Source organism: Syngnathus floridae, chromosome 14, assembly GCF_059516105.1.
Source record: "Syngnathus floridae isolate MCC-2025c chromosome 14, RoL_Sflo_1.0, whole genome shotgun sequence".
NCBI classification, from domain to species: domain Eukaryota; kingdom Metazoa; phylum Chordata; class Actinopteri; order Syngnathiformes; family Syngnathidae; genus Syngnathus; species Syngnathus floridae.
This window is the reverse complement of record NC_142426.1, coordinates 2,973,057-2,993,784: the sequence shown is the minus strand read 5'-3', so window position 1 is coordinate 2,993,784 and position 20,728 is coordinate 2,973,057. Positions and strand designations below refer to the sequence as shown.

Below are 20,728 nucleotides of genomic sequence, written 5' to 3'. Positions count from 1 at the left end.
ATGAAGTGAATGACTTTATTTGCGTGATTTATGCGCAGTTTTGATACTTCTGATAATCGACTGGTGCGCTTTGCGCCGAACTGTACAAGGCAGTCTGTTTGCAACTATCATGTCCATTTGAATTGCCCTCACTTATGGAAACACTGCAGAACGCATAAAATATTATGTCAAAAGTTTGGTGTTTGTTCTCCCTCCTAAATTGGGGAAATACAGTTACTGTAGGCCTGCATCATTGGATGGATGTGTGCATGCATGCATGCATGCATGCATGGATGGGTGATGCATGCATGCATGGATGAATGGAGGGAGCAAGAGAAATGGGTGTTCATAATACAGGCTTAATTAATGTCTTTTTTCACAATTTACTTTTTTAACAAGTATTGTCCGTGTTTTCTCTTTTTTTATAACTGTATATCTACTTTTGCAAGCCCCGGTGTATGAGATGATGTGTTTTAATTAAATATTTAATCAAATATTTTAGACATCTTTTTCCCCCCATTTATATACGTATTTTCAAATGACTAATTTAGATTGCAAGGCAAAGCAGTAATGTTGGAAATCAATGGGTGGCGGTAATGCGCCATTACAGATTGCAAACGGCTGTTAAATGCGATGAAGAACAGCAAACGAAGAAATGGTCATGACGGTGTTACTTTTTAGATATGACAATTAGGCTACTAAAGGTGGGCTGACGCCTTCGTGCACAAAGGTACTTCATGTTCATGGCTGCCCGTTAAACGTACATTTGATTTGATCTTATACCAATCCAAGGATTTCCTCATTCGTTTAGTATTGCCGATTGATCCAAATCACACAAGTCGCTGCTTGCTCTTCTCATGTTGAAACCAAACAGCCTGTCCAAAGATGTCATGGTTCAATTCCGTCACTCAAAACTCGGAGCACCAGCAGCAATTTTCTACGGACAGCCGCAAAATGTCGGCCACAGACGGCTTGTGTGGTCCTTACCGCTCCAGGCTCGGGGGTGCGCCGACGACTGCGGAGTCACCGACTTTGGGAACACAAGACCGGCTCGGCCTCTCATCTCGGGGGTCGGAGGGCTTTCCCTCGGCACCCCATGGTGTCGCCGGACCCCCCACCCTTGAGAATTTGACATGCGGAGGTCAGGTCAGAGAGCCAGTGCCCATCTCTTATGTGAGCCTCCAGGAGCAGAGGTGCGTCCTGAGCTGGTTCCAAAGCTGGAATTCCTCTCAGCGGGAGAGATTTCTGCAGGACCTGGTGGGCAAAGCCGTGCCTGGGAAGGTGTGCACGCTTCTGGACTCTCTCAGTACTCTTCAGGTAATGGCACAATGTACCCAGTGGTGTCCAAATTGATGAAACATTTCTTTTTTGCACTTTGTCAAGGTTAAGGACAGACTACCAAACATATTTGAATGCCAGCTTCGCCTGTGGACACAATGGTTTGAGTCCTGGGGAGAGGAAGAGCGCAATCACTTCTTATACAGACTGGAAGAGAGGGATCCCACATTTGTTTCCCACTTTTACACCTGTGTAGCAGGTACAGCGGCCAGAGACTAAATCATGATGTCAAACTCACCCAGGGACAAGAAGCAAAATGAATGTGATAGTCACAGTAAATGTAGGTGTTAGCACGCTGAGATGTTACCTTTATGTTGAAACGACTTTGGAGCATTGTGACCAACTTTTAAAAAGTCTAATTCTTCAGGGAAACATCACACGCAAAAAAAAAAAAAAAAAAAAAAGATTTGTCATACATCGCCTTTCTTTTTGGTTTGTTAGTTAGTTTGTTTTTTAATCACCAAACTAACCGTGTTTAATGCGTACTGTACTTCATGGACAAATCTTGATTGAACCTCTAGCTTTAAGAGCTGTATGATCATTTTTCATGGTGACTACCCTGGTTTATATACTGGATATGGTGTGGACATTTTTTGTAAACCTGTACAAATAAACAGTATACATTATTGTACCCTTGTTTTGTTTCTGATATGACGCATAGGTTCAAAATGCAGGAAAATGCATATTGGGGTTCTTCAGTGTTTTTCAAAAAGTATTTTGTCCTTTCTCAATGATAAGGCCTTCAAGTGTAGTTGATACATTTTCTCTCACTTTCTCACTACACTCAAGAATTGAATGATAACCTGTTTTTTCCACACAGTGTCACACAAAGTACTTTTACTACCTCTAAATTATGTCAACAATAACCAATAAACAAAACGAAAAAACAGACTGTTCATCTTAGCCGCGTTGTATATTTATAGAGTTCTTCAAGTTTATTATTAGTCAAAGAGTTGCAAAATATACTAAATATATTATATCAATTATAAATATAAATAAATATAAATATAATATTGTAAGATATATATTTTACCGTCAGAGGGCAGTAAAGCACAATATTGTATCGCAGCTGCGGTAGAATGTCTCGAAAAGAAGAAAGGAGGAGTTGCATTCATCTCATATCAGCAGCAAAGCATTCGCAATTTGCCAGATAAGTCCGGAGACGTCGCCGGAAGAAATATCTGACTCCAATCGCTGTAAGTTGCCCTTTTCCTTTCATGCATTTATCTGATTTCAATCAGTTATAGATTTATTTATTTATTTATTTTTGCACTGAATTTGAAATAATATTTCTGGTCAATTTAAATGGCAATTAACAGCTGCTTATTTTCTACATTTGCATAATATTTCGAATTTACATATGTCTCCTTTTATGCTGGATGCAGAGTCTTGTTTTTCTTAGTATGTGGTCGTTTGTATTTTCGAATGGTTATTTGAATAACTCGAGTTACTGCAACAACTGTAACTATTACCTGTTGACCTTTGCCGTGCCGCTCACCCTTTCCCCCATTCCATAACTATGGAGTAATCGTGAATGCACTGGCGTTATCACGTTAATGATGACCCATTGCTGTACACGCCCCGTTATTTTCTTCTTTTTTTTTTCTTGTTGATCATGGCCACAAGAAGAACCTAAGTGACGCTGCACTTTTTTGCTTTAAGTTGTGTCGTGCCTCTCTCTCATTGTTGGCACTCACTATCGAACATCGTCTGTCCAAGAAAATCCGAGCTGAAAACGGTAACGGAAAGTCTTAACTTTTTAAATATATTGCTGTTTGTTTTTCTAAAAACGTCATCATCACTCTTACACAAATGCGCACGCTGGATCGTTATGCAAGGGTGAATGAAAAGCATTTTTTTCGATATACTTTGTTAGTTTGAGGTCAGGAAGGTCAGGGGTCACGAACCTTTTAAAGGACTATCAGATAATAATGTAGGTCGTATTATTACTGATCATTTCTCTTCATGTTTTATTTCTATAAATCTCTGCTAGTGTTTATGTTTTCAAAAGATCACTTCTTCAACATTCTTAGAAAATCACAATGTCTCTTACCTGGTAAGCTATTTCGAGACTAGACCCACAACCTGCACCTGATGATCATGTTGGTGACCCCTGCTCCATGTCGTCACTAAGGCCAATTTAATTTTAGTAATGTTTTTTTTTCCCACTTCTACAAACTAGCACGACAACTTTGGCATACCAGGACGAGCGATGGGTGACAGCGTCTGCCTCGTTTAAAATCCGGAAATGTATTTTTAGACTATGCAAAAGCTTCTGTGCATTTTGATGGGCAAAAATTGGCGACATTGACCTATGATGTATCTGCGGTCCACAGAGAACATGTCCCTGTCCGGTTGGATCTGTGTGGTCACAGGTGCCTCCAGAGGCATCGGTAAAGGAATAGCCCTGCAGCTTTGTGAAGCAGGCGCTAATGTCTACATCACAGGACGGAACGAAGCAACTCTTAATGAAACGGCAACACAGGTGACATTCTGAGCAGGGTGTGGCAAGAAGCACATACCAAGAAGTTAATCTTGAGCTAAGGCATTTTCTTTTAACTTCCTCTTTCTGTAGATCATTGTTTACCGATTGAGTAATTCATCTTTAAATGTCTGCTTGTTTTGATATGAAATAATTGTTCACGTTGTGATAATTAGATGACTAGTGCATGATTTTTTTTTTTTTTTTTATGAAATAATTGTTGACTTCATGGCAATTAGATGACTAATGGATGATTTTTTTTTCTTTCAAATTCACATCTACAATTTATATTGTCTGTCTGTTCATTTTAAAACGCAAGTAAATGCTAAAAATGACTTTATGGGAAAAACGGATTTGTGTGTGCTCTCTCTCTGCTCAGGTAAACCAGAGGGGTGGAAAGTGTGTGCCGGTCATCTGTGATTCAACTAATGATTCAGACATTGAGAAACTCTTTGAACGCATAAAACTCGAACAAAGTGGCAGACTGGATCTCCTAGTAAACAACGCATATGCTGGAGTACAGGTTGGTGGCATTCAAGCACTAATTCTCATACTACAGATCCTCCAAAGTGGAAAACATTCTCTTTTGTAATCGTGGTTGGCGTCCAAATTTCTGCCAAATAAAAACAATGTCAAGTGAGCTAATATGACCTCGCCTCTAAGATTTGTCATGATAACATTAACTGTGAGAGAAACCTTTAATTGTTTATCATCTCACAAAATATTTGCTGTCATTGCAGACCATCTTTGAGAACCAGGGGAAAAAGTTCTGGGAGACAGAGCCGTCTATGTGGGATACCATAAACAACACGGGCCTAAGGTAGTAAGCACTTTGAATGGATAACATGAATTCATTTAACCTTTTTTTTTTTGGTGTTAATTCTCAATCTGGTAGAAGCCACTATATCTGTTCGGTGTATGCGGCCCGTATGATGGTCGCTCAAGGTCAAGGTTTGATCGTCACCATTTCATCCATGGGAGGAGTGCGATATCTCTTCAATGTTCCATACGGTGTTGGGAAAGCGGCAGTAAGTTGGTGTTTCCCTAGGTCTGGGATTTATCTTTGGAGTAATGAAACCATTTCACCAAATGATTCCCGAGCGCGGCACTGCTGCTGCTCACTGCTCCCCTCTCCCCCAGGGGATGGATCAAAATCACATGGGGATGGGTTAAATGCAGAGGACAAATTTCACCACACCCAGATGTGTGTGTGACGATGATCATTGGGACTTTGGGACTTTTAACTTTACAGTGTGACCGCATGGCAGCAGATATGGCTGTGGAGCTTCGCAAAAGCGGCGTGGCATCCATCAGTCTGTGGCCCGGACCAGTGAAGACGGAGCTAGTAGAAGAGATGGTGCTTTCAGATGATGCACAACAGAAAGTAGATGCCAAGCCAGATGAACTCCGTGTGTAAAGTATGCAGTTTACGCCAAATATCTCAATTGTTTCACCCTCAGGTTAAGGATGTGTTTGTCAATGGAGAAACCACTGAATTTAGTGGCCTGTGCATTGTCAACCTTGCTCAAGGTAAGCCTATTATCCATTCGCTGACAGAAATATGATACAATTGCAAATATCATTTTTGACATGACTTTGACTTCTTCAGCTTCAACTAATGAACCCTGTCTCCATTTCAAAGATAAAAACCTGATGTCGCTGAGTGGAAAAATTCTCATGACCTGTGAACTGGCGAGGCGTTATGGGCTCCGAGACTTTAATGGTGAGTCACTTTTGGGGGAAGACTGAAAATCAAAGTGTTTGTATGGTATTTATTTTTGTTTGCTTTTCCAGGGCGCAGTGTTGAAGACTTCACCTCCATAAAGTTCCTGCTGACCCAAGTTCCGCGTCTCTCCTGGCTCTCATATGTGGTCCCTTCTTTTATAAGAATTCCACGCTCTATGCTTTCCATGGGTAGCAACAATGTCTAGCCACATGGAAAACCTCTTTGTGACTACTTTTTAAACGCAACTGCCACAAGTGCCTATTGAAATTAAGAAAAAAAAATTCATAAAGAATCTGAGGATGGTAATATTGTGAGTGAGCTAGAAGACCTTGGAAAATGTGATGTGTTAAAGAGACAGTCCCATTGATAATATAGGTTCAATAATATTGGCTCTGGGCAGATAACATTGACATTGTAGCACAAAGAGGCTGAAATCTAATGTCTACAGACTTACAGCCAAGAGAAATGCCAGAAAATAATGACAATAAACTGATGGAAATAAAAAAAAAACTTGATAGGAATAAAAAAAAATATATAACCCGTTAAGCTTATATGTGAATACAATAAACCATTGCACACATTTAATGTCGAATCGAGCCATATAGTATTGGGGGGGAAAAAACCTCAGAAGAAGGCACATCTTGTATTTGTACTCTTTTCCATTATTTGTTACCTACCATTTTAGCATAACCGAAAAACAAACCACAAAATTGAGTGCGCTTTGCGGTTAGTTATATACATATAGAGAGAGCTTCTACTCATGCTTATTACCTTTTTTTGTTTAAGAATGTAAAATTTTATTTGTGATTACTATGAAGCTGTATTGGATGTGGATGCAGCCAGAATGTATAACAATATTTGATAAAATATTAAAGCACATACGTACATATTTTTACAAAAAGTGTTACTATTTTACAAAACGGTATGCTATTAATAAAGATCACTAAAGGGTTAAACTGCTGTTTTGTCTTATTCTGAATAAAGGAATTAACATTTAATACTACCATTTCACACCCACGAAACTGTTTAGGCTAAATATTTTACATCAATTGAAGACTCAAATCTCAGCTTTTAATGTTTTCACTGTGCTTGCTTTTGTGCAATCCATTTATATGTTTCTAGATATGCACCCTGAAAAGAGTTTTTCTCTATAATAGTCCTTTAATTTGAAACTCCGGGTCTATTTGATAAACTGTACTAAACTGGTCCTGCATTGAAATTTAAACTGAGCATTATGCTGCATTTTTTATAGCTATTTAAAGAAAGCTATCTGACGGTACATTTCCCTTATTTCCTCTCAGGAAAAGAAACTGTTGGTAACTCATTTGTAGCCCATGAGGTGTCTATCCTCAAAATGAATCATTTTTGGGAAGTGTTGTTTTTTTTTCCCACCTTTGTGCTGACTCCAGTGTTGTGCGTGTCATTTCTTTTTTTTTTTTGGAGCCTGTCTCTTCAAATTTGCATAAGCACCATCATTAGCTCTGTAGCTACTGGACATGTTTGATATCATTTGAACAAATAAAGACGGAAAAACACATCACGTCAAGTGCTGTTGGTTACTCCATGCATGATTCTACATACATGATTCTCTACGCAAATAAATCTCATCGTAATGTGGCCCAGATTTGATGGGGGGCGCAACGTGGTTCACGTAGGGGGAAGGAAAAAAAAAGTGTTTAGCCCACTGGCCGGGATTTGTTGTACAGACGCTTTCTCCCACCAATGTGAAGCCTTCCCCGGCAGACTGGCACACCCACTACGCCGAGGCCGTAACAGTCAGTTGGGCCTGGTTGGGCTTCCTGGTCCGCAGCTCCGCCTCGCCTCGATCTGGCCGGACAGTGGAAACACTTCTCAACAGAACAAAAGCGGCCGCGGACCAAGCAGCGATCGCGACCGAACACCACCTCTCAGTCGGGAGAAAAAGACGCCGAAGGCGGGGGCAAGCGAGACTAAGTCTAAGGAAAGGGTGACAAACTTAGTCGCCGTCGCATCTTGCCTTCCTTGGCCGTTAATCCGACGAGGCGCTCGGTGAAATAAGCCAAGGGTCAAGGCGCCAGACGGACGGGCATTGTGTCCAGTCTTCTTCCAAACTTCGGCCATTTAGAGCCGCCTCTCATTCAACGGAAACTGGACCCTTTTCAACTCGTTGTCCTTTCGCTCACACGGAGCTCCGGGACAACGGATTCTTTTGCGGTAAGTTTATTTTCAGCGTTAAATCCAAGTGTGTCTGGCGGCGAAGTGCGCCAGCTCAGTCAAGCGTTTTACTTAGTACGCCATAAAGGGGCACAGGCACGACTACCATTGTTAGGGGTACAACGAGCAACTTTTTACCCGATTCAAACCTTATTTGGAAAAACAGTTTCCATTTCAATGCATTACGTCTCGGATCCAAAAAAACAAAACACGGGACAGCTACTTGAATTAGCGCCCCTATTTGTTCCAATAGGTAACGAATGACGAACGTTGTGGCGTTAGAGTTGGCTCGTGGTTTGGTTACACATTTTTTTTTGGCGTAGGCAAAAAAAAGCGACCTCAATCTTCGGCCATGGCGCAGTCTCATAACAAGATGCGTATTCTTCCTTGTTTCCCATTTAAAATGTTACCCGTTATTAAGAAATTAGTGGCTTTTTTTTTGTTTATATATGATTGACGACAGTGCCCAGGCTATGCTTGTTTTGGGCTATTCACATATTCACAAAAACCCAAAGAATAAAAGAAAAGTAACGGATTTGTACTTAATCCTAATTTTTAACTGTTTAATTCAAAATAGTTTCACAAAAAAGTTACATTATAAATTTGTTTGATAGATACCTGTTGCTTAACATTAAAACAAACTACCAAACTCTCTTAAGGTGTTTTCAAGTTGAATACTTTTTAACTTGGAAAAAAATAAAGTTTGACTAATGCTGATCATTTTTTCCGTTTATAAATTCACAGGCTTCTGCTCTGCTGTTTGCCTTCACGAAGGGGCTCTACTTGTCTTTGGAAACTTGAAGTGGAACAAAGCCTAATAAGAAAAGGGTGAGAACGTAACCGTGAAGGGTTTTCTCATGGATGTCCGTTCTCCACACTCCCACCCTTTGCGACCAGTACCCCCCCCCCCCCCCCCCCGCACCCCCCCCCCCCCCCCCCCCCCCCACACCTAACCCCCCTTGCTCACACAAAACAAAAGTCACCCACCACACTTTGGGGGAGGGGAACCCAGTCTGGACCGGGTATACAACTCGTTTCAGGGGGAGTTCAGAATAAGGAGTTCAAAGTAGAGGGGGGGAGGGGGAACAGCTGTCCGATAACTGACTTCGACAATGAGGGCAAAACAAAACATTGTGAAAACATTAGCATATAAACTCTAGTGGTCTGACATTTTTGGGAAACGATCAACATGTGAAATAATAGCCTTTTTCTTCCAGGTGAAACACCCGACTTCCAAGGCCCAGATGGCGACCTTCGATGAACAAAACGGCAGAGTGGGAGCGCATGTGGCCAAGAAGTTCTTGGATAGCAAAACCACAAAGACTGTTTGTAAAGTAAAGCAAGAAGATAAACACGCTGTTAAAGATTTGCATCTTCCTGCCAGGTCACCCGAAAGCAACCCAGGCTCCGCATCCAGTTTCACCACCAACCACAACGCTGTTGTGTGCTTGCCTCTTGTCTCAGAAGAACTGAAATTGGTGTGGACACATTCTGATCAAACCCGCGAATTGGACTCCATTCCAGAGCTCGTCCAAGCCTTTAACTTGTTTCCATACCCGTCGTCACTTGAGGTCAACACCCTAGCCCGGCTTTGCTCTTTGCCCTTGGACAAAGTTAAGGTTTGGTTTATGGTACAGAGAATCAAATACGGAATCAGTTGGTCATCAGAGGAGATAGAGGAGACACGGCGGAAACTATCAGTGCCATATTCTTTTGATGACTCCACTGAACCAAGTGAGGAAGCCAAAGTCATTGAGGAGAAAGATTCTGTCACCGAACCCGTTTTGCCTATTGTGTCTCCTCAGAAGAAGAAACCAAAATGTGAATCACCAGATTCTTACAAACCAACCAAATCCACTAGCCCGTGTTTCAGTTCCACATTACCGCCGCCTCAGGATTCTTACTTCTACCGCCCACCAAGTGAGATACCATCAAGTGCTAATGCGGTGGCTGCCATCACCGCCGATGCTGCTGCTGCTCCTGCTGAGGTGTCTTTAGACCTTTCGGGCTCCTCTCCACAACAACACCGCCACGGACGCTACAAAAAGTCTAAAGCTCAGCTTGCTGCACTTCGCAAGAGTTTTTTGAGAGAGAACTGGCCTGCAGAGGTGGAGCTTAGGCGCTTGCAGGAGGAGACCGGTTTGAGCCGCAACGACATCCGAAAATGGTTCAGCGACAGCCGTTACCAGCTTAGAGTCGGACGAGGAAGTTTGGCAGCGGCCCAGGGCTTTTCTAGCCTTCCAGCTGTAGGAGGCAAACACGAACAACAAAGCGAACCTCTTTCACTCACGACTCAAAAGAGTGCTCTTTTTAATCCGGCGGGGAAAGGCCAGGAGGTAGCCCGAAGCAATGTGATAAGAAATTCACATTTCTTCCAGACTTTCTTGTCTCACAGCCTTGAGGCTTTCGGGGAACGGGACCTTGAGGCGGAGGGATATGAAGCCATGGAAGATCTGTCTGGTGATGGAGACAGTCTAAAAGACGGGGAGCAAAGCGAAGAAGAACCTTTACAGTTGGTCAAGCCCTGCAAGCTGGACCAACAGGCTCCTCCGCAGGAACCGCCTGACGCATGCAAATCCTCTCCCAGCTCCTCCCCCTCTGGAACGCCACCACCTGAGGCGTCACCATACAAACTGCCCTCAGACAACATCAGCAGCGCATCAAAGAAGTCCGAGCACTCGGCCAGGGGCAATAATCTACACCTCTCAACAGCGTCGACATCCCGCTCATCTGGCGGCAGACCCAGGAAGACCAAGGAGCAGTTGGCTTTATTGAAGCAGCACTTCCTCCGCTGTCAGTGGCCCAAGAGTGACGATTACACAGAACTTGTTAGGATTACCGGTTTACCTCGAGCTGATGTTATCCAGTGGTTTGGGGACACGCGTTACGCTGTTAAAAACGGCCAACTGCGATGGGTTAAGGGGGTCCGTGACAAATTCTTGGCAGAGCTGGCCGCCCAGCAGAGTAACGCCGCTTTACCTAATGGCTCAGGACTGTCTCCACGAGTTGGAGGTAGCCGCAAACGAAAATCTCAAGTGAATGGAACCGGCGCAGGTTGCCCGAATGTCCAACCGTTAGTACGATATTTTCTCTCAACGGGCTCACTCAACGAAAAAGACCTTGACGTATTATGCAAGAAATCCAAAATGAGTTACCAGCAAGTGCGAGACTGGTTTTCAGCTCAGGTTGTGGGCGAGGTTCACCAAGAACTTCTTGTTGCAGATTAAAGCGGTTGAAGCCTACAAAAGGGCTCGTGTTGACTCAGTACTCGAATATCGTCTCTACCAGCAAGCTAAGTCGTCACTTGGTGTGATTCCATTTTTGCTTTATCTGAAGCGTTGTATTGTAACGTTTAGTCTTCCAAGTACAAGCCCAGTTCAAGGTTTGAGGCTTGTACATTGACTTCCCTCTCTGTTTATCCTAATATATTTGAAACGGAATAACTTTGCTGCCCGTGTCGCTGTAAATAGGAAAGAAAATTGTACACTGGTTTGCTATATTTTTTTCTTATTTGTTTAGATTTGAACTGCAGAATAGCTCATTGTAGCAGTAATTTAAACTGGTGGCTCTTTTGGTACCCGAAGAAGACAGTGGACGAGACAACTTAGCCACTGACATTTTGAGTAATCATTCCTTTCTAACCCATTATTCCTTGTAGTAAGGAATGCACACTGGACATTTTCCCCTTGAATTTGACATCTTGCACTTTGGATTTGGAGCCTGCTGCCGTTTTGTCCAATTATTTCATGTACTAAACACTGTCCTCCTTCAACCTGCTGTTGTTTGTTAACTTATACAAGTTTAGATTAAAAGAAAAAGTTACAAACATTGCCATTCACCTCTGCAGTATGTATCCCAAACACAACTCACACAATTGTTGAAATACTTTTACTTTAAAGTAACCGTACTTAAGAAGAGCACATCATCTTCAATAGCATACGTGCACCAAGTCACCTCACTCGATTTAGTGAAATGTATTATATGCTTGCTTACATTTTTTTTAAAGGTAATTTTTCAAAAAATCATTTCAAATTAAGAACACATTTAAAGAATTATTTGTGTAAACGTACTACTTCAAATGAACGTGTTACATTTTGACTGCGAATTTTGCAAGCGATTGTCAAATGCATGTTAAGGCCCTTTTACAATTTATCGCATGTATGTACAGCTTCTAACTCGAAGCTGGCAATAACCAGCACCATGCGGAAACCAGAACAGTGAGATCATATGACTGATAAATTACTCAATGGAAAACAACGCAGTGCAACAACTGAACTGGATAAAAAAAAAAAAGCCTGCTTCAACCGGTTTGATTAATGCCTAGGTGAGTGTACTGATAAAGCAGCCATTTGATGGAACTGGAAGCTGCTTGGGCTTCTGTGGACGACACAAATCGAAGAGGGGTTAGACGCAAATGCGTCAAAAAGATTCATTGTATTTCTTACCTTGGAGATAGGGTGTTGGGAATTGTGGTCCCTTTAAAAACAATAAGCAGCACCAAGACATTTAATATTCTGACAAACCTAATATACACTAATGAATGACAGGAAACAAAAAAAATGCAACTTACTGTGTCTAAAGAAGAGGGCTGTGGCTAGACAAAGAAGTGATTGATCCAGGACTCTGAGTAAAATTCCAAACAGGAGAAATTATTTTCACATTTTCTTCAAATTCAGACATCTTTTTTAAAATAATGAGTGTGTCATCTGCACCAGCAGCTCCACAACAGTACAGTCTTTTTGTTCATTTAAAATGTTGGAAAATTTCAAAAAATGTATAGAATGATCACGGTACTAAACTCTACGAGATGCAAGACCAAGACCTCTGTTTCTGGGCCACGTTGGACCTAGGGGACTGAAACCACAGAACACATATGGATGCTGAAATGTCATTCTTGTAAATTAGAGGCTGTATGACAAAATGGCTGTCAAACGTACCTCATAGTTCTCGATTGAGCAGTAACTGGAGATGGAAGAAAAATGCAATTAGTAAAAAATATAAGTATTTTTAAAGAATGCCATTCTTGTAGCAAACAAAAATGCAAGGTTTGAAGATTAAATTCTTGCATATGTCGGAATTTCATTCGGATTTATAATATATAATACAATAAATCATTCTTCAACTGTATTGCAAAGGATTTGTATGATTCGGCTTAATTACAAATATACAATAAAAACAAACCAAAAATTAAAAAGAAGTAACTGAAATTACCAGGAGGAGTGACAGCCACAGGAAGTGAGATCCTTCGAACGCTGCACAGTGCACAAGACATATACGTTTCACTTACAGCCTCAACACAATTCATTATTGTGAAAAAGAAATGTGCTTTTACCGATTTGTTTGAAATGGTGAAGGAGTACCCTATGGAGAGCAGACTACCGCTATTAACACCTTTTCCCAAAACACTTTTGAAATTCAAAACACAACACGTACCCTCTGTGAGAGAGGCTTTTTCAACTCTGCAATCTCTCTTTGCAACTCCATATTTTGGCTTTTTAAATCAGCATTCAGTCTTTTCATTTCAGCTATTTGCCTGATGACAAAAGAATCAACAGTGACAATTTTGGTAAGTAGCATTTTGGGGGGAACAATAAATGTATTCTTAATTCACCTGTAACTCTGCTGAGTGACTTCTTTCAGGCGCTTTTCTAGTTCGACAGACTTGTGTTTGAAATACGCCAACGTTCGCTCCATTTGCATCCGTTGAAAATTGGTAATCTGAGGAATGAGTTCTCATCTTTAGATGTTCAGATTTTATTTCAGGGCTCTTTTCAGTCACCATTAAGGTTAAATACCTCTCAGAATGTGAGAGCAATTAAAAAAGACAGCAGTCAGGTATGAACAAACCTGTAAAATGCGTTCTAGCCGTGAAATGAGGAGCTCTACGGGGTCCATGAAAAACATTTTGTCCTGCGGTTTCATCTAAAAAAAAAAAAACAAAGCCTTTTTGAATATTACAAACACCACATACAGCAACATTTCCAATGAAATAATTTGGTTCTGGAAATGTGAAAATATTTGGATCACCGCAACATAAGATATAAAACATAACCAACCTTGTCTGTGATGGGAATATATTGGCAGTTGGTTCCACATATGACGCATTTCGCTGAGGAGAAATGCACAATCCCAACAGTGACTAACTACTTTTTACAAGGAATCTGAATATGACGAGAACAGACCAGCTATGGCAGATTTAATGCAAGCTTCACAGCAGATGTGTCCACAGGTAGAAACTGCAAACGTTGATCCACGTCTTATGAAGCACTTGTTGCAGTGGAACCACTCCATTTGCTCCCCCTTAGATCTTGCACACAAACAAAACAAAATAAAACAAACAAACAAACAAACAAACAAACGCTAAGAGCAAAACTATTCACTTTGAAAACGACTTTTTTTTAAACAAATTACTTTTATTTAAGTGTGTTATCACGTTATCTTTAAGTATATGTATAATACATTTATCACACCAACAATTATCCTTACCTCTTGTAGCATGCGATTAATGCCTGCACGTGTTAGCTATGAGTTGTTGCTACTTAACATTTTCAAATCAAATTCCCCGTGTGACTACAAACGTAAAATACTTAACATGCTGTCGAATATAAAACATGCCGTGACATTTTCGTAATCTTACCTGCCGCAAATGTGAGAAGTGGTTGACAAAAAAACGGACGAGTGACTGCGGCCGTTAGCGTGCTACATTAGCTTGTGAGCCACCTGACTTGACCGTTGAGACATTCACTGAACTTCGGAAAAAATCCATCCATCCATCCATCCATCCATCCATCCATCCATCCATCCATCCATCCATCCATCCATCCATCCATCCATCCATCCATCCATCCATCCATCCATCCATCCATCCATCCATCCATCCATCTTCTTCCGCTTATCCGGGGTCGGGTCGCGGGGGCAGCAGCTTTAGGAGGGACTCCCAGACTTCCCTCTCCCCAGCCACTTCATCCAGCTCATTCCGGGGGATCCCAAGGCGTTCCCAGGCCAGCTGAGAGACATAGTCTCTCCAGCGCGTCCTGGGTCGTCCCCGGGGTCTCCTACCAGTGGGACATGCCCGGAACACCTCCCCAGGGAGGCGTCCAGGAGGCATCCTGATAAGATGCCCGAGCCACCTCATCTGGCTCCTCTCAACGTGGAGGAGTAGCGACTCTACTCCGAGTCTCTCCCGGATGACCGCGCTTCTCACCCTATCTCTAAGGGAGAGCCCGGACATCCTGCGGAGAAAACTCATTTCGGCCGCTTGTATCCGGGATCTCGTTCTTTCGGTCACGACCCATAGCTCGTGACCATAGGTGAGGGTAGGAGCGTAAATCGACCGGTAAATTGAGAGCTTTGCCTTTTGGCTCAGCTCTCTCTTCACCACTACGGACCGGTACAGGGTCCGCATTACTGCCGACGCTGCACCGATCCGCCTGTCGATCTCACGCTCCATCCTCCCCTCACTCGTGAACAAGACTCCAAGATACTTGAACTCCTCCACTTGGGGCAGGATCTCATCCCCGATCCGGAGAGGGCATTCCACCCTTTTCCGATCGAGGACCATGGACTCGGATTTGGAGGTGCTGACCCTCATCCCGACCGCTTCACACTCGGCTGCGAACCGTTCCAGCGAGAGCTGGAGATCACGGCCTGAAGAAGCCAACAGCACCACGTCATCTGCAAAAAGCAGAGACGCGATGTTGAGGTCCCCAAACCGGACCCCCTCAACGCCTCGGCTGCACCTAGAAATTCTATCCATAAAAATTATGAACAGAATCGGTGACAAAGGGCAGCCTTGGCGGAGTCCAACCCTCACTGAGAACGAATCCGACTTACTGCCGGAAATGCGGACCAGACTCTGGCATCGGTGATACAGGGACCGAACCGCCCTTATCAGTTGGCTCGGCATCCCGTACTCCCGAAGCACCCTCCACAGAACCTCCCGAGGGACACGGTCGAACGCCTTCTCCAAGTCCACAAAACACATGTGGACTGGTTGGGCGAACTCCCATGCACCCTCGAGGATCCTGCCGAGGGTGTAGAGCTGGTCCACTGTTCCACGGCCAGGACGAAAGCCACACTGCTCCTCCTGAATCCGAGGTTCGACCTCCCGACGGACCCTCCTCTCCAGCACCCCTGAATAGACCTTACCAGGGAGGCTGAGGAGTGTGATTCCCCTGTAATTGGAACACACCCTCCGGTCCCCCTTCTTAAAGAGGGGAACCACCACCCCAGTCTGCCAATCCAGAGGCACTGTCCCCGATGTCCACGCAACGTTGTAGAGGCGTGTCAGCCATGACAGCCCCACAACATCCAGAGCCTTTGAGAACTCCGGGCGGATCTCATCCACCCCCGGGGCCTTGCCACCGAGGAGTTTTTTAACTACCTCAGTGACTTCGACCCCAGAGATTGGAGAATCCGCCTCAGAGTCTCCAGGCCCTGCTTCCTCAATGGAAGGCGTGTAGGTGGAATTGAGGAGGTCTTCGAAGTATTCTCCCCACCGACTCACGACATCCCGAGTCGAGGTCATCAGCACGTTGCACTGCTTCCCCCTCCTGAGACGCCGGATGGTGGACCAGAATTTCCTCGAAGCCGTCCGAAAGTCATTCTCCATGGCCTCACCAAACTCCTCCCACGCCCGGGTTTTTGCCTCAGCAACCGCCGAAGCCGCGTTCCGCAGCTGCCTCCGGAGTCCCGCAGGCCAAAACGGCCCGATAGGACTCCTTCTTCAGCTTGACGGCATCCCTTACCGCCGGTGTCCACCAGCGGGTTCGGGGATTGCCGCCACGACAGGCACCAACGACCTTACGGCCACAGCTCCGGTCGGCCGCCTCAACAATGGAGGCGCGGAACATGGTCCACTCAGACTCAATGTCCCCCGCCTCCCCCGGGACGTGGGAAAAGCTCTGCCGGAGGTGGGAGTTGAAGCTCTTCCTGACAGGAGATTCTGCCAGACGTTCCCAGCAGACCCTCACAGAGCGTTTGGGTCTGCCAGGTCGGACCGGCATCTTCCCCCACCATCGGAGCCAACCCACCACCAGGTGGTGATCAGTTGACAGCTCCGCCCCTCTCTTCACCCGAGTGTCCAAAACATGCGGCCGCAAATCCGATGACACGACTACAAAGTCGATCATCGAACTGCGGCCTAGGGTGTCCTGGTGCCAAGTGCACACATGGACACCCTTATGTTTGAACATGGTGTTCATTATTGAAAATCCGTGTCGAGCACAGAAGTCCAACAATAGAACACCGCTCGGGTTCAGATCAGGGGGGCCGTTCCTCCCAATCACGCCCTTCCAGGTCTCACTGTCATTGCCCACGTGAGCATTGAAGTCACCCAGTAGAACGATGGAGTCCCCAGAAGGAGCGCTCTCCAGCACTTCCTCCAGGGACCCCAAGAAGGGTGGGTACTCTGAGCTGCCGTTTGGTGCATAGACACAAACAACAGTCAGGACCCGTCCCCCCACCCGAAGGCGGAGGGAGGCTACCCTCTCGTTCACCGGGGTGAACCCCAATGTGCAGGCGCCCAGCCGGGGGGCAATAAGTATACCCACACCTGCTCGACGCCTCTCACCGTGGGCAACTCCAGAGTGGAAGAGAGTCCAGCCCCTCTCGAGAGGGCTTGTACCGGAACCCAAACTGTGCGTGGAGGCTAGTCCGACTATATCTAGTCGGAATCTTTCTGCCTCGCACACCAGCTCGGGCTCCTTTCCAGCCAGAGAGGTGACATTCCATGTCCCAAGAGCCAGCTTCTGCAGCCGGGGATCAGACCGCCAAGGTCCCTGCCTTTGGCTACCGCCCAGCTCACATTGCACCCGACCCCTTTGGCCCCTCCCACAGGTGGTGAGCCCATGGGAAGGGGGACCCACGTTTCCATTTCGGGCTATGCCCGGCCGGACCCCATGGGCAAAGGCCCGGCCACCAGACGCTCGCCTTCGAGCCCCGCCTCCAGTCGGAAAAAATCGAATACTTTAAATACATATAAATGAAAACTATTTCTATACTGTATAATTTTTTTTTTTTTAAACAGCAACTTTGATTAAGGAACAGACAAACTATTAATGACGAGGTCTTTCCACCGTTTTGATATAGCAAAAAGAAAACCACACCTGGTAAGGTATAAACCGAACTGTAATTTTAAATTGAATGTATCACAAATAAATGATTACAAATTTAACACGAGTCAGAATTTTATGGAACTCAGACATGCTGTAGATTCCATCAACTACTCCAACATTTCTGAGCTTGTATAAAAAAAAAAAATGCTGAATCAACAGTGGCCATTTCATACTATCAAGACAGATATTCTCATACTAGGTTTAGGATTGAATTGGTTAGACACTCTCTGCTGAATTACATTTTAAAAAAAAACTTATTCTAACTTGCAACTTTAACCATAACCCCTCAAGCAAAACTGGTCCTTTTTTGCTTCCATAGTCCATAGAATTTAAAGGTTAACAGGCTGAATTTCCATCAAAAAGCTGTTCTTTAAACAGTGGTGTGAATGTGAAGTTTAATTTTGGTTGCCTGAGAGTGCTATGGCGTGAAATTCAAAGGCAAACCAACAAAAGCCAAATGGCCTCAGTTGTTTACATTGGTTGTTGATCAAAAGGAGAGCCACTTGCATATGCAGACATGTTCTGCCATAAAGCCAACACAAGATTTACACTTGCCATGTGGATGAATCAATTCCATTCAATGTTTAGGCCTGCAGTGTTACTTTTGTCAAACACGCTTACAGTTCTTGAGGATGACAACAAATTTGATTCAAATAAGCAGCACATCAGCAAGCCCCTGCAGGAGGCAGATAGCAAGCATTTTAATCAAATGTTTAAGGCTATTGTCTCAAATATGCGCAAAGGTCAGACATGTGTTCCAGATTGTTTATTGGACAAAATTGGTTGACTAAACCACTTGTGAAAATAAAATATTTTTTGCACAGAGGACCATTCCTGTTAATAAATGTTACGCAAGGTCATTCCACACAAAAAGTAGACATTGCCCCTTCAGGGTCAGACTTTAGGAATCGTCAGGGGTCCAAGGACTGCATTCTCGACAATTCCATGTTTCCCTGCAAAAACAAGATCTTGTCAGACCAGCAAGATGATTCCAGGAGAGAGAGGTGTGGGATACCTGAATCTACACTCCTTGACCACCTGGACTTGCAACTTGTTTCACAGCAATCACACAACTTGCTATGTGCAAGGTTGTCCACCAACTCCCACCTGAAGTGGTGAGGCATTTAGGATTGAATAAATTTCTACTACTAAAGATGATATTTCTTTGGAAATTGACCAGAACTTTAAGGTAGACGGTTGACACTAAAAAGCTAATGGCTGATAAAAATTCAAAACATTTACCCATGCCCTTTGACAAAGTTACACGCCTTCTTTGTGTGGTCAATACCAGATGGATCCCAAGCTACAAGTTTACAGTGAATAAACACCTGTTGAGAAGCACATTTAAAATCAATATGAAGTTGGGGGGAATAAAGAAAAAAAAAATACAAAATAATTTTGAAAAGTTACCTCCTCTTCAACAGCAAATCTAAACGCTTGAAGAGAAAGTCTGACTTCTGATGAAATCAGCCTTTGTTCAAATCTGGACTGTGACATCTTACTATCCAAAAGACAGCTATGATTAAAGAAAGGAGAATTACAAGATTTCACAATAGTTGAAGCCATTAGGCCTGCTTTAGGAAAGTACCCCTTATTGCCGATAATGTTGTAATAATAATCTGACTGCCGCTCTGGTGTAGTTGTCGCTATACACTCTTCAATCAGCAGGAGCAACGGCTGATGCATTTTCTCCTCCACACGAGCCACGATCGGGATGAACGACCCGAGCGCAGAACGAGTTGATGTAGCCGGGCCGGTGAAGTCCTCTTAAAAGAAAAATAGTTAGCTTGAACACAAAATGAAGTCATTTCAGCAATGACCCCACCGTTCATAAGTGCCATATGGAACACTAGACCCGACTGGCCATAGGTTGAGAAGACTGGATCGTAACTGGTCGGGGCCCATTCTTTCGGCCTGCAACGTGGTACAGGTTAAAACGCTAACTTCAAAAATAGCTCTTGATGACAACAGAAGCACGTAACCAACCTGTCAAATACGCAAATAACAGGATGGGTGAGAGTTTGCACTCCAGAGTCAGGCGACAAATAAATCAGGTCGTTGGTGTGCACTACCTTGTCCCCAGTCACCTAGGAGAAAGTGTTAAGATGTCAAAAGAACAAGGGAACAGCACATACAGGTACTCACCATTGTCCTGAAGTCACAATCTTTATACTCCACTCTGAAAGTTGCCTCCCGAGCAGATGCACTGATGGGAGCGCACGTTCCCAAACGAAAAAGCGACGTATCAGCATGGTGTCTGCTTTCCCTCCACACCAGCGTCACAAAATCAGGCCTGCAGTCCAGCTTGACATCTTGGGGGGGGAACAAAGACACAACATACAGCAAATAAACTGGGTTAAAAAAAATTCCAGCAAAGCAACATTACCTGCAAATACTGCAACGACAGCAGCTAAGCTGAAAAGCAATGCACTATGCCAAATGGAAGCCATCATGACTGAACAAAGTGCTTGCTGCATGGAATTGTCTTTTTATCCCTTCTGAGCACTCAATCAGCTGTTTCACCTGCCAACCTGCACAGGTGCACCTGATTACTCATAATTTTCTATTTTTCAAAAGTCATATCTGGGATGGATGGGTGGGACCTCCTGATAGCACGTCACAAATAGAAGAATCATCAATAGGAAGCAATCGAACAGCTTAGCTGTGCCATGCCTTTCAAATTCAATTTATTTTGTAACATGACAAAAATATCATCGGAAACAATTGAAAGTGATCATGCTGATTATTGAATTAGTGTGTGCGGATCGCTGCAATCTTCTTTTATGAGTCAGATTTAGCGTGTTTGGACCTACCAATCTAGGAATGGAAAATTCTGCCACTATTGTGTGGCGGTGAATTTTAAATCTGATTGGTTAAAGTTCAAGTTTGAATATG

The 20,728-nt window shown here is 43.8% G+C and overlaps 5 protein-coding genes across 8 annotated transcripts; 3 read left to right on the top strand and 2 right to left on the bottom strand.

Annotated features, from left to right (window-relative positions):
* Nucleotides 1-585: 585 nt before the first annotated feature.
* On the top strand, nucleotides 586-1,948 carry c14h14orf119 (chromosome 14 C14orf119 homolog). The gene is made up of 2 exons (XM_088397395.1): nucleotides 586-1,296; nucleotides 1,363-1,948. The coding sequence occupies exons 1-2, from the start codon at nucleotides 865-867 to the stop codon at nucleotides 1,534-1,536; spliced, it is 606 nt and encodes a 201-aa protein (XP_088253521.1). The 5' UTR covers nucleotides 586-864; the 3' UTR covers nucleotides 1,537-1,948.
* Nucleotides 1,949-2,372: 424 nt separating this feature from the next.
* Nucleotides 2,373-6,481, top strand: dhrs1 (dehydrogenase/reductase (SDR family) member 1). Of its 2 annotated transcripts, none has more exons than XM_088396609.1 (9): nucleotides 2,373-2,513; nucleotides 3,654-3,802; nucleotides 4,179-4,322; nucleotides 4,540-4,619; nucleotides 4,695-4,827; nucleotides 5,052-5,183; nucleotides 5,260-5,329; nucleotides 5,442-5,522; nucleotides 5,594-6,481. In XM_088396609.1, exons 2-9 carry the CDS (start codon nucleotides 3,659-3,661, stop codon nucleotides 5,728-5,730), a joined length of 921 nt encoding a protein of 306 aa, XP_088252735.1. In that variant the 5' UTR covers nucleotides 2,373-2,513; nucleotides 3,654-3,658; the 3' UTR covers nucleotides 5,731-6,481. The 2 variants fall into 2 exon arrangements, with proteins under 2 accessions (XP_088252735.1, XP_088252736.1); XM_088396610.1 differs by lacking the exon at nucleotides 2,373-2,513 and adding an exon at nucleotides 2,899-3,055.
* Nucleotides 6,482-7,300: 819 nt separating this feature from the next.
* homeza (homeobox and leucine zipper encoding a) lies at nucleotides 7,301-11,556 on the top strand. The gene is made up of 3 exons (XM_088396608.1): nucleotides 7,301-7,718; nucleotides 8,463-8,546; nucleotides 8,936-11,556. Exon 3 carries the CDS (start codon nucleotides 8,963-8,965, stop codon nucleotides 10,943-10,945), a length of 1,983 nt encoding a protein of 660 aa, XP_088252734.1. The 5' UTR covers nucleotides 7,301-7,718; nucleotides 8,463-8,546; nucleotides 8,936-8,962; the 3' UTR covers nucleotides 10,946-11,556.
* Nucleotides 11,557-11,592: 36 nt separating this feature from the next.
* On the bottom strand, nucleotides 11,593-14,525 carry rnf212b (E3 ubiquitin-protein ligase RNF212B). 2 transcript variants are annotated; one of them, XM_088396611.1, is made up of 13 exons: nucleotides 14,356-14,525; nucleotides 13,901-14,025; nucleotides 13,775-13,827; nucleotides 13,566-13,640; nucleotides 13,330-13,436; nucleotides 13,152-13,251; nucleotides 13,051-13,079; nucleotides 12,930-12,970; nucleotides 12,656-12,680; nucleotides 12,518-12,572; nucleotides 12,289-12,341; nucleotides 12,164-12,194; nucleotides 11,593-12,095 (listed from the first exon to the last, which is right to left on the bottom strand). In XM_088396611.1, the coding sequence occupies exons 2-11, from the start codon at nucleotides 14,007-14,009 to the stop codon at nucleotides 12,294-12,296; spliced, it is 642 nt and encodes a 213-aa protein (XP_088252737.1). In that variant the 5' UTR covers nucleotides 14,010-14,025; nucleotides 14,356-14,525; the 3' UTR covers nucleotides 11,593-12,095; nucleotides 12,164-12,194; nucleotides 12,289-12,293. The 2 variants fall into 2 exon arrangements, with proteins under 2 accessions (XP_088252737.1, XP_088252738.1); XM_088396612.1 differs by lacking the exon at nucleotides 14,356-14,525 and adding an exon at nucleotides 14,205-14,345.
* Nucleotides 14,526-18,584: 4,059 nt separating this feature from the next.
* Nucleotides 18,585-20,379, bottom strand: LOC148387017 (zona pellucida sperm-binding protein 3-like). 2 transcript variants are annotated; one of them, XM_088397364.1, is made up of 9 exons: nucleotides 20,220-20,379; nucleotides 19,979-20,145; nucleotides 19,820-19,920; nucleotides 19,659-19,747; nucleotides 19,422-19,599; nucleotides 19,244-19,349; nucleotides 19,076-19,161; nucleotides 18,849-18,940; nucleotides 18,585-18,786 (listed from the first exon to the last, which is right to left on the bottom strand). In XM_088397364.1, the coding sequence occupies exons 1-9, from the start codon at nucleotides 20,308-20,310 to the stop codon at nucleotides 18,728-18,730; spliced, it is 969 nt and encodes a 322-aa protein (XP_088253490.1). In that variant the 5' UTR covers nucleotides 20,311-20,379; the 3' UTR covers nucleotides 18,585-18,727. The 2 variants fall into 2 exon arrangements, with proteins under 2 accessions (XP_088253490.1, XP_088253491.1); XM_088397365.1 differs by having other exon boundaries at nucleotides 19,244-19,334.
* Between the last annotated feature and the right edge of the window lie 349 nt (nucleotides 20,380-20,728).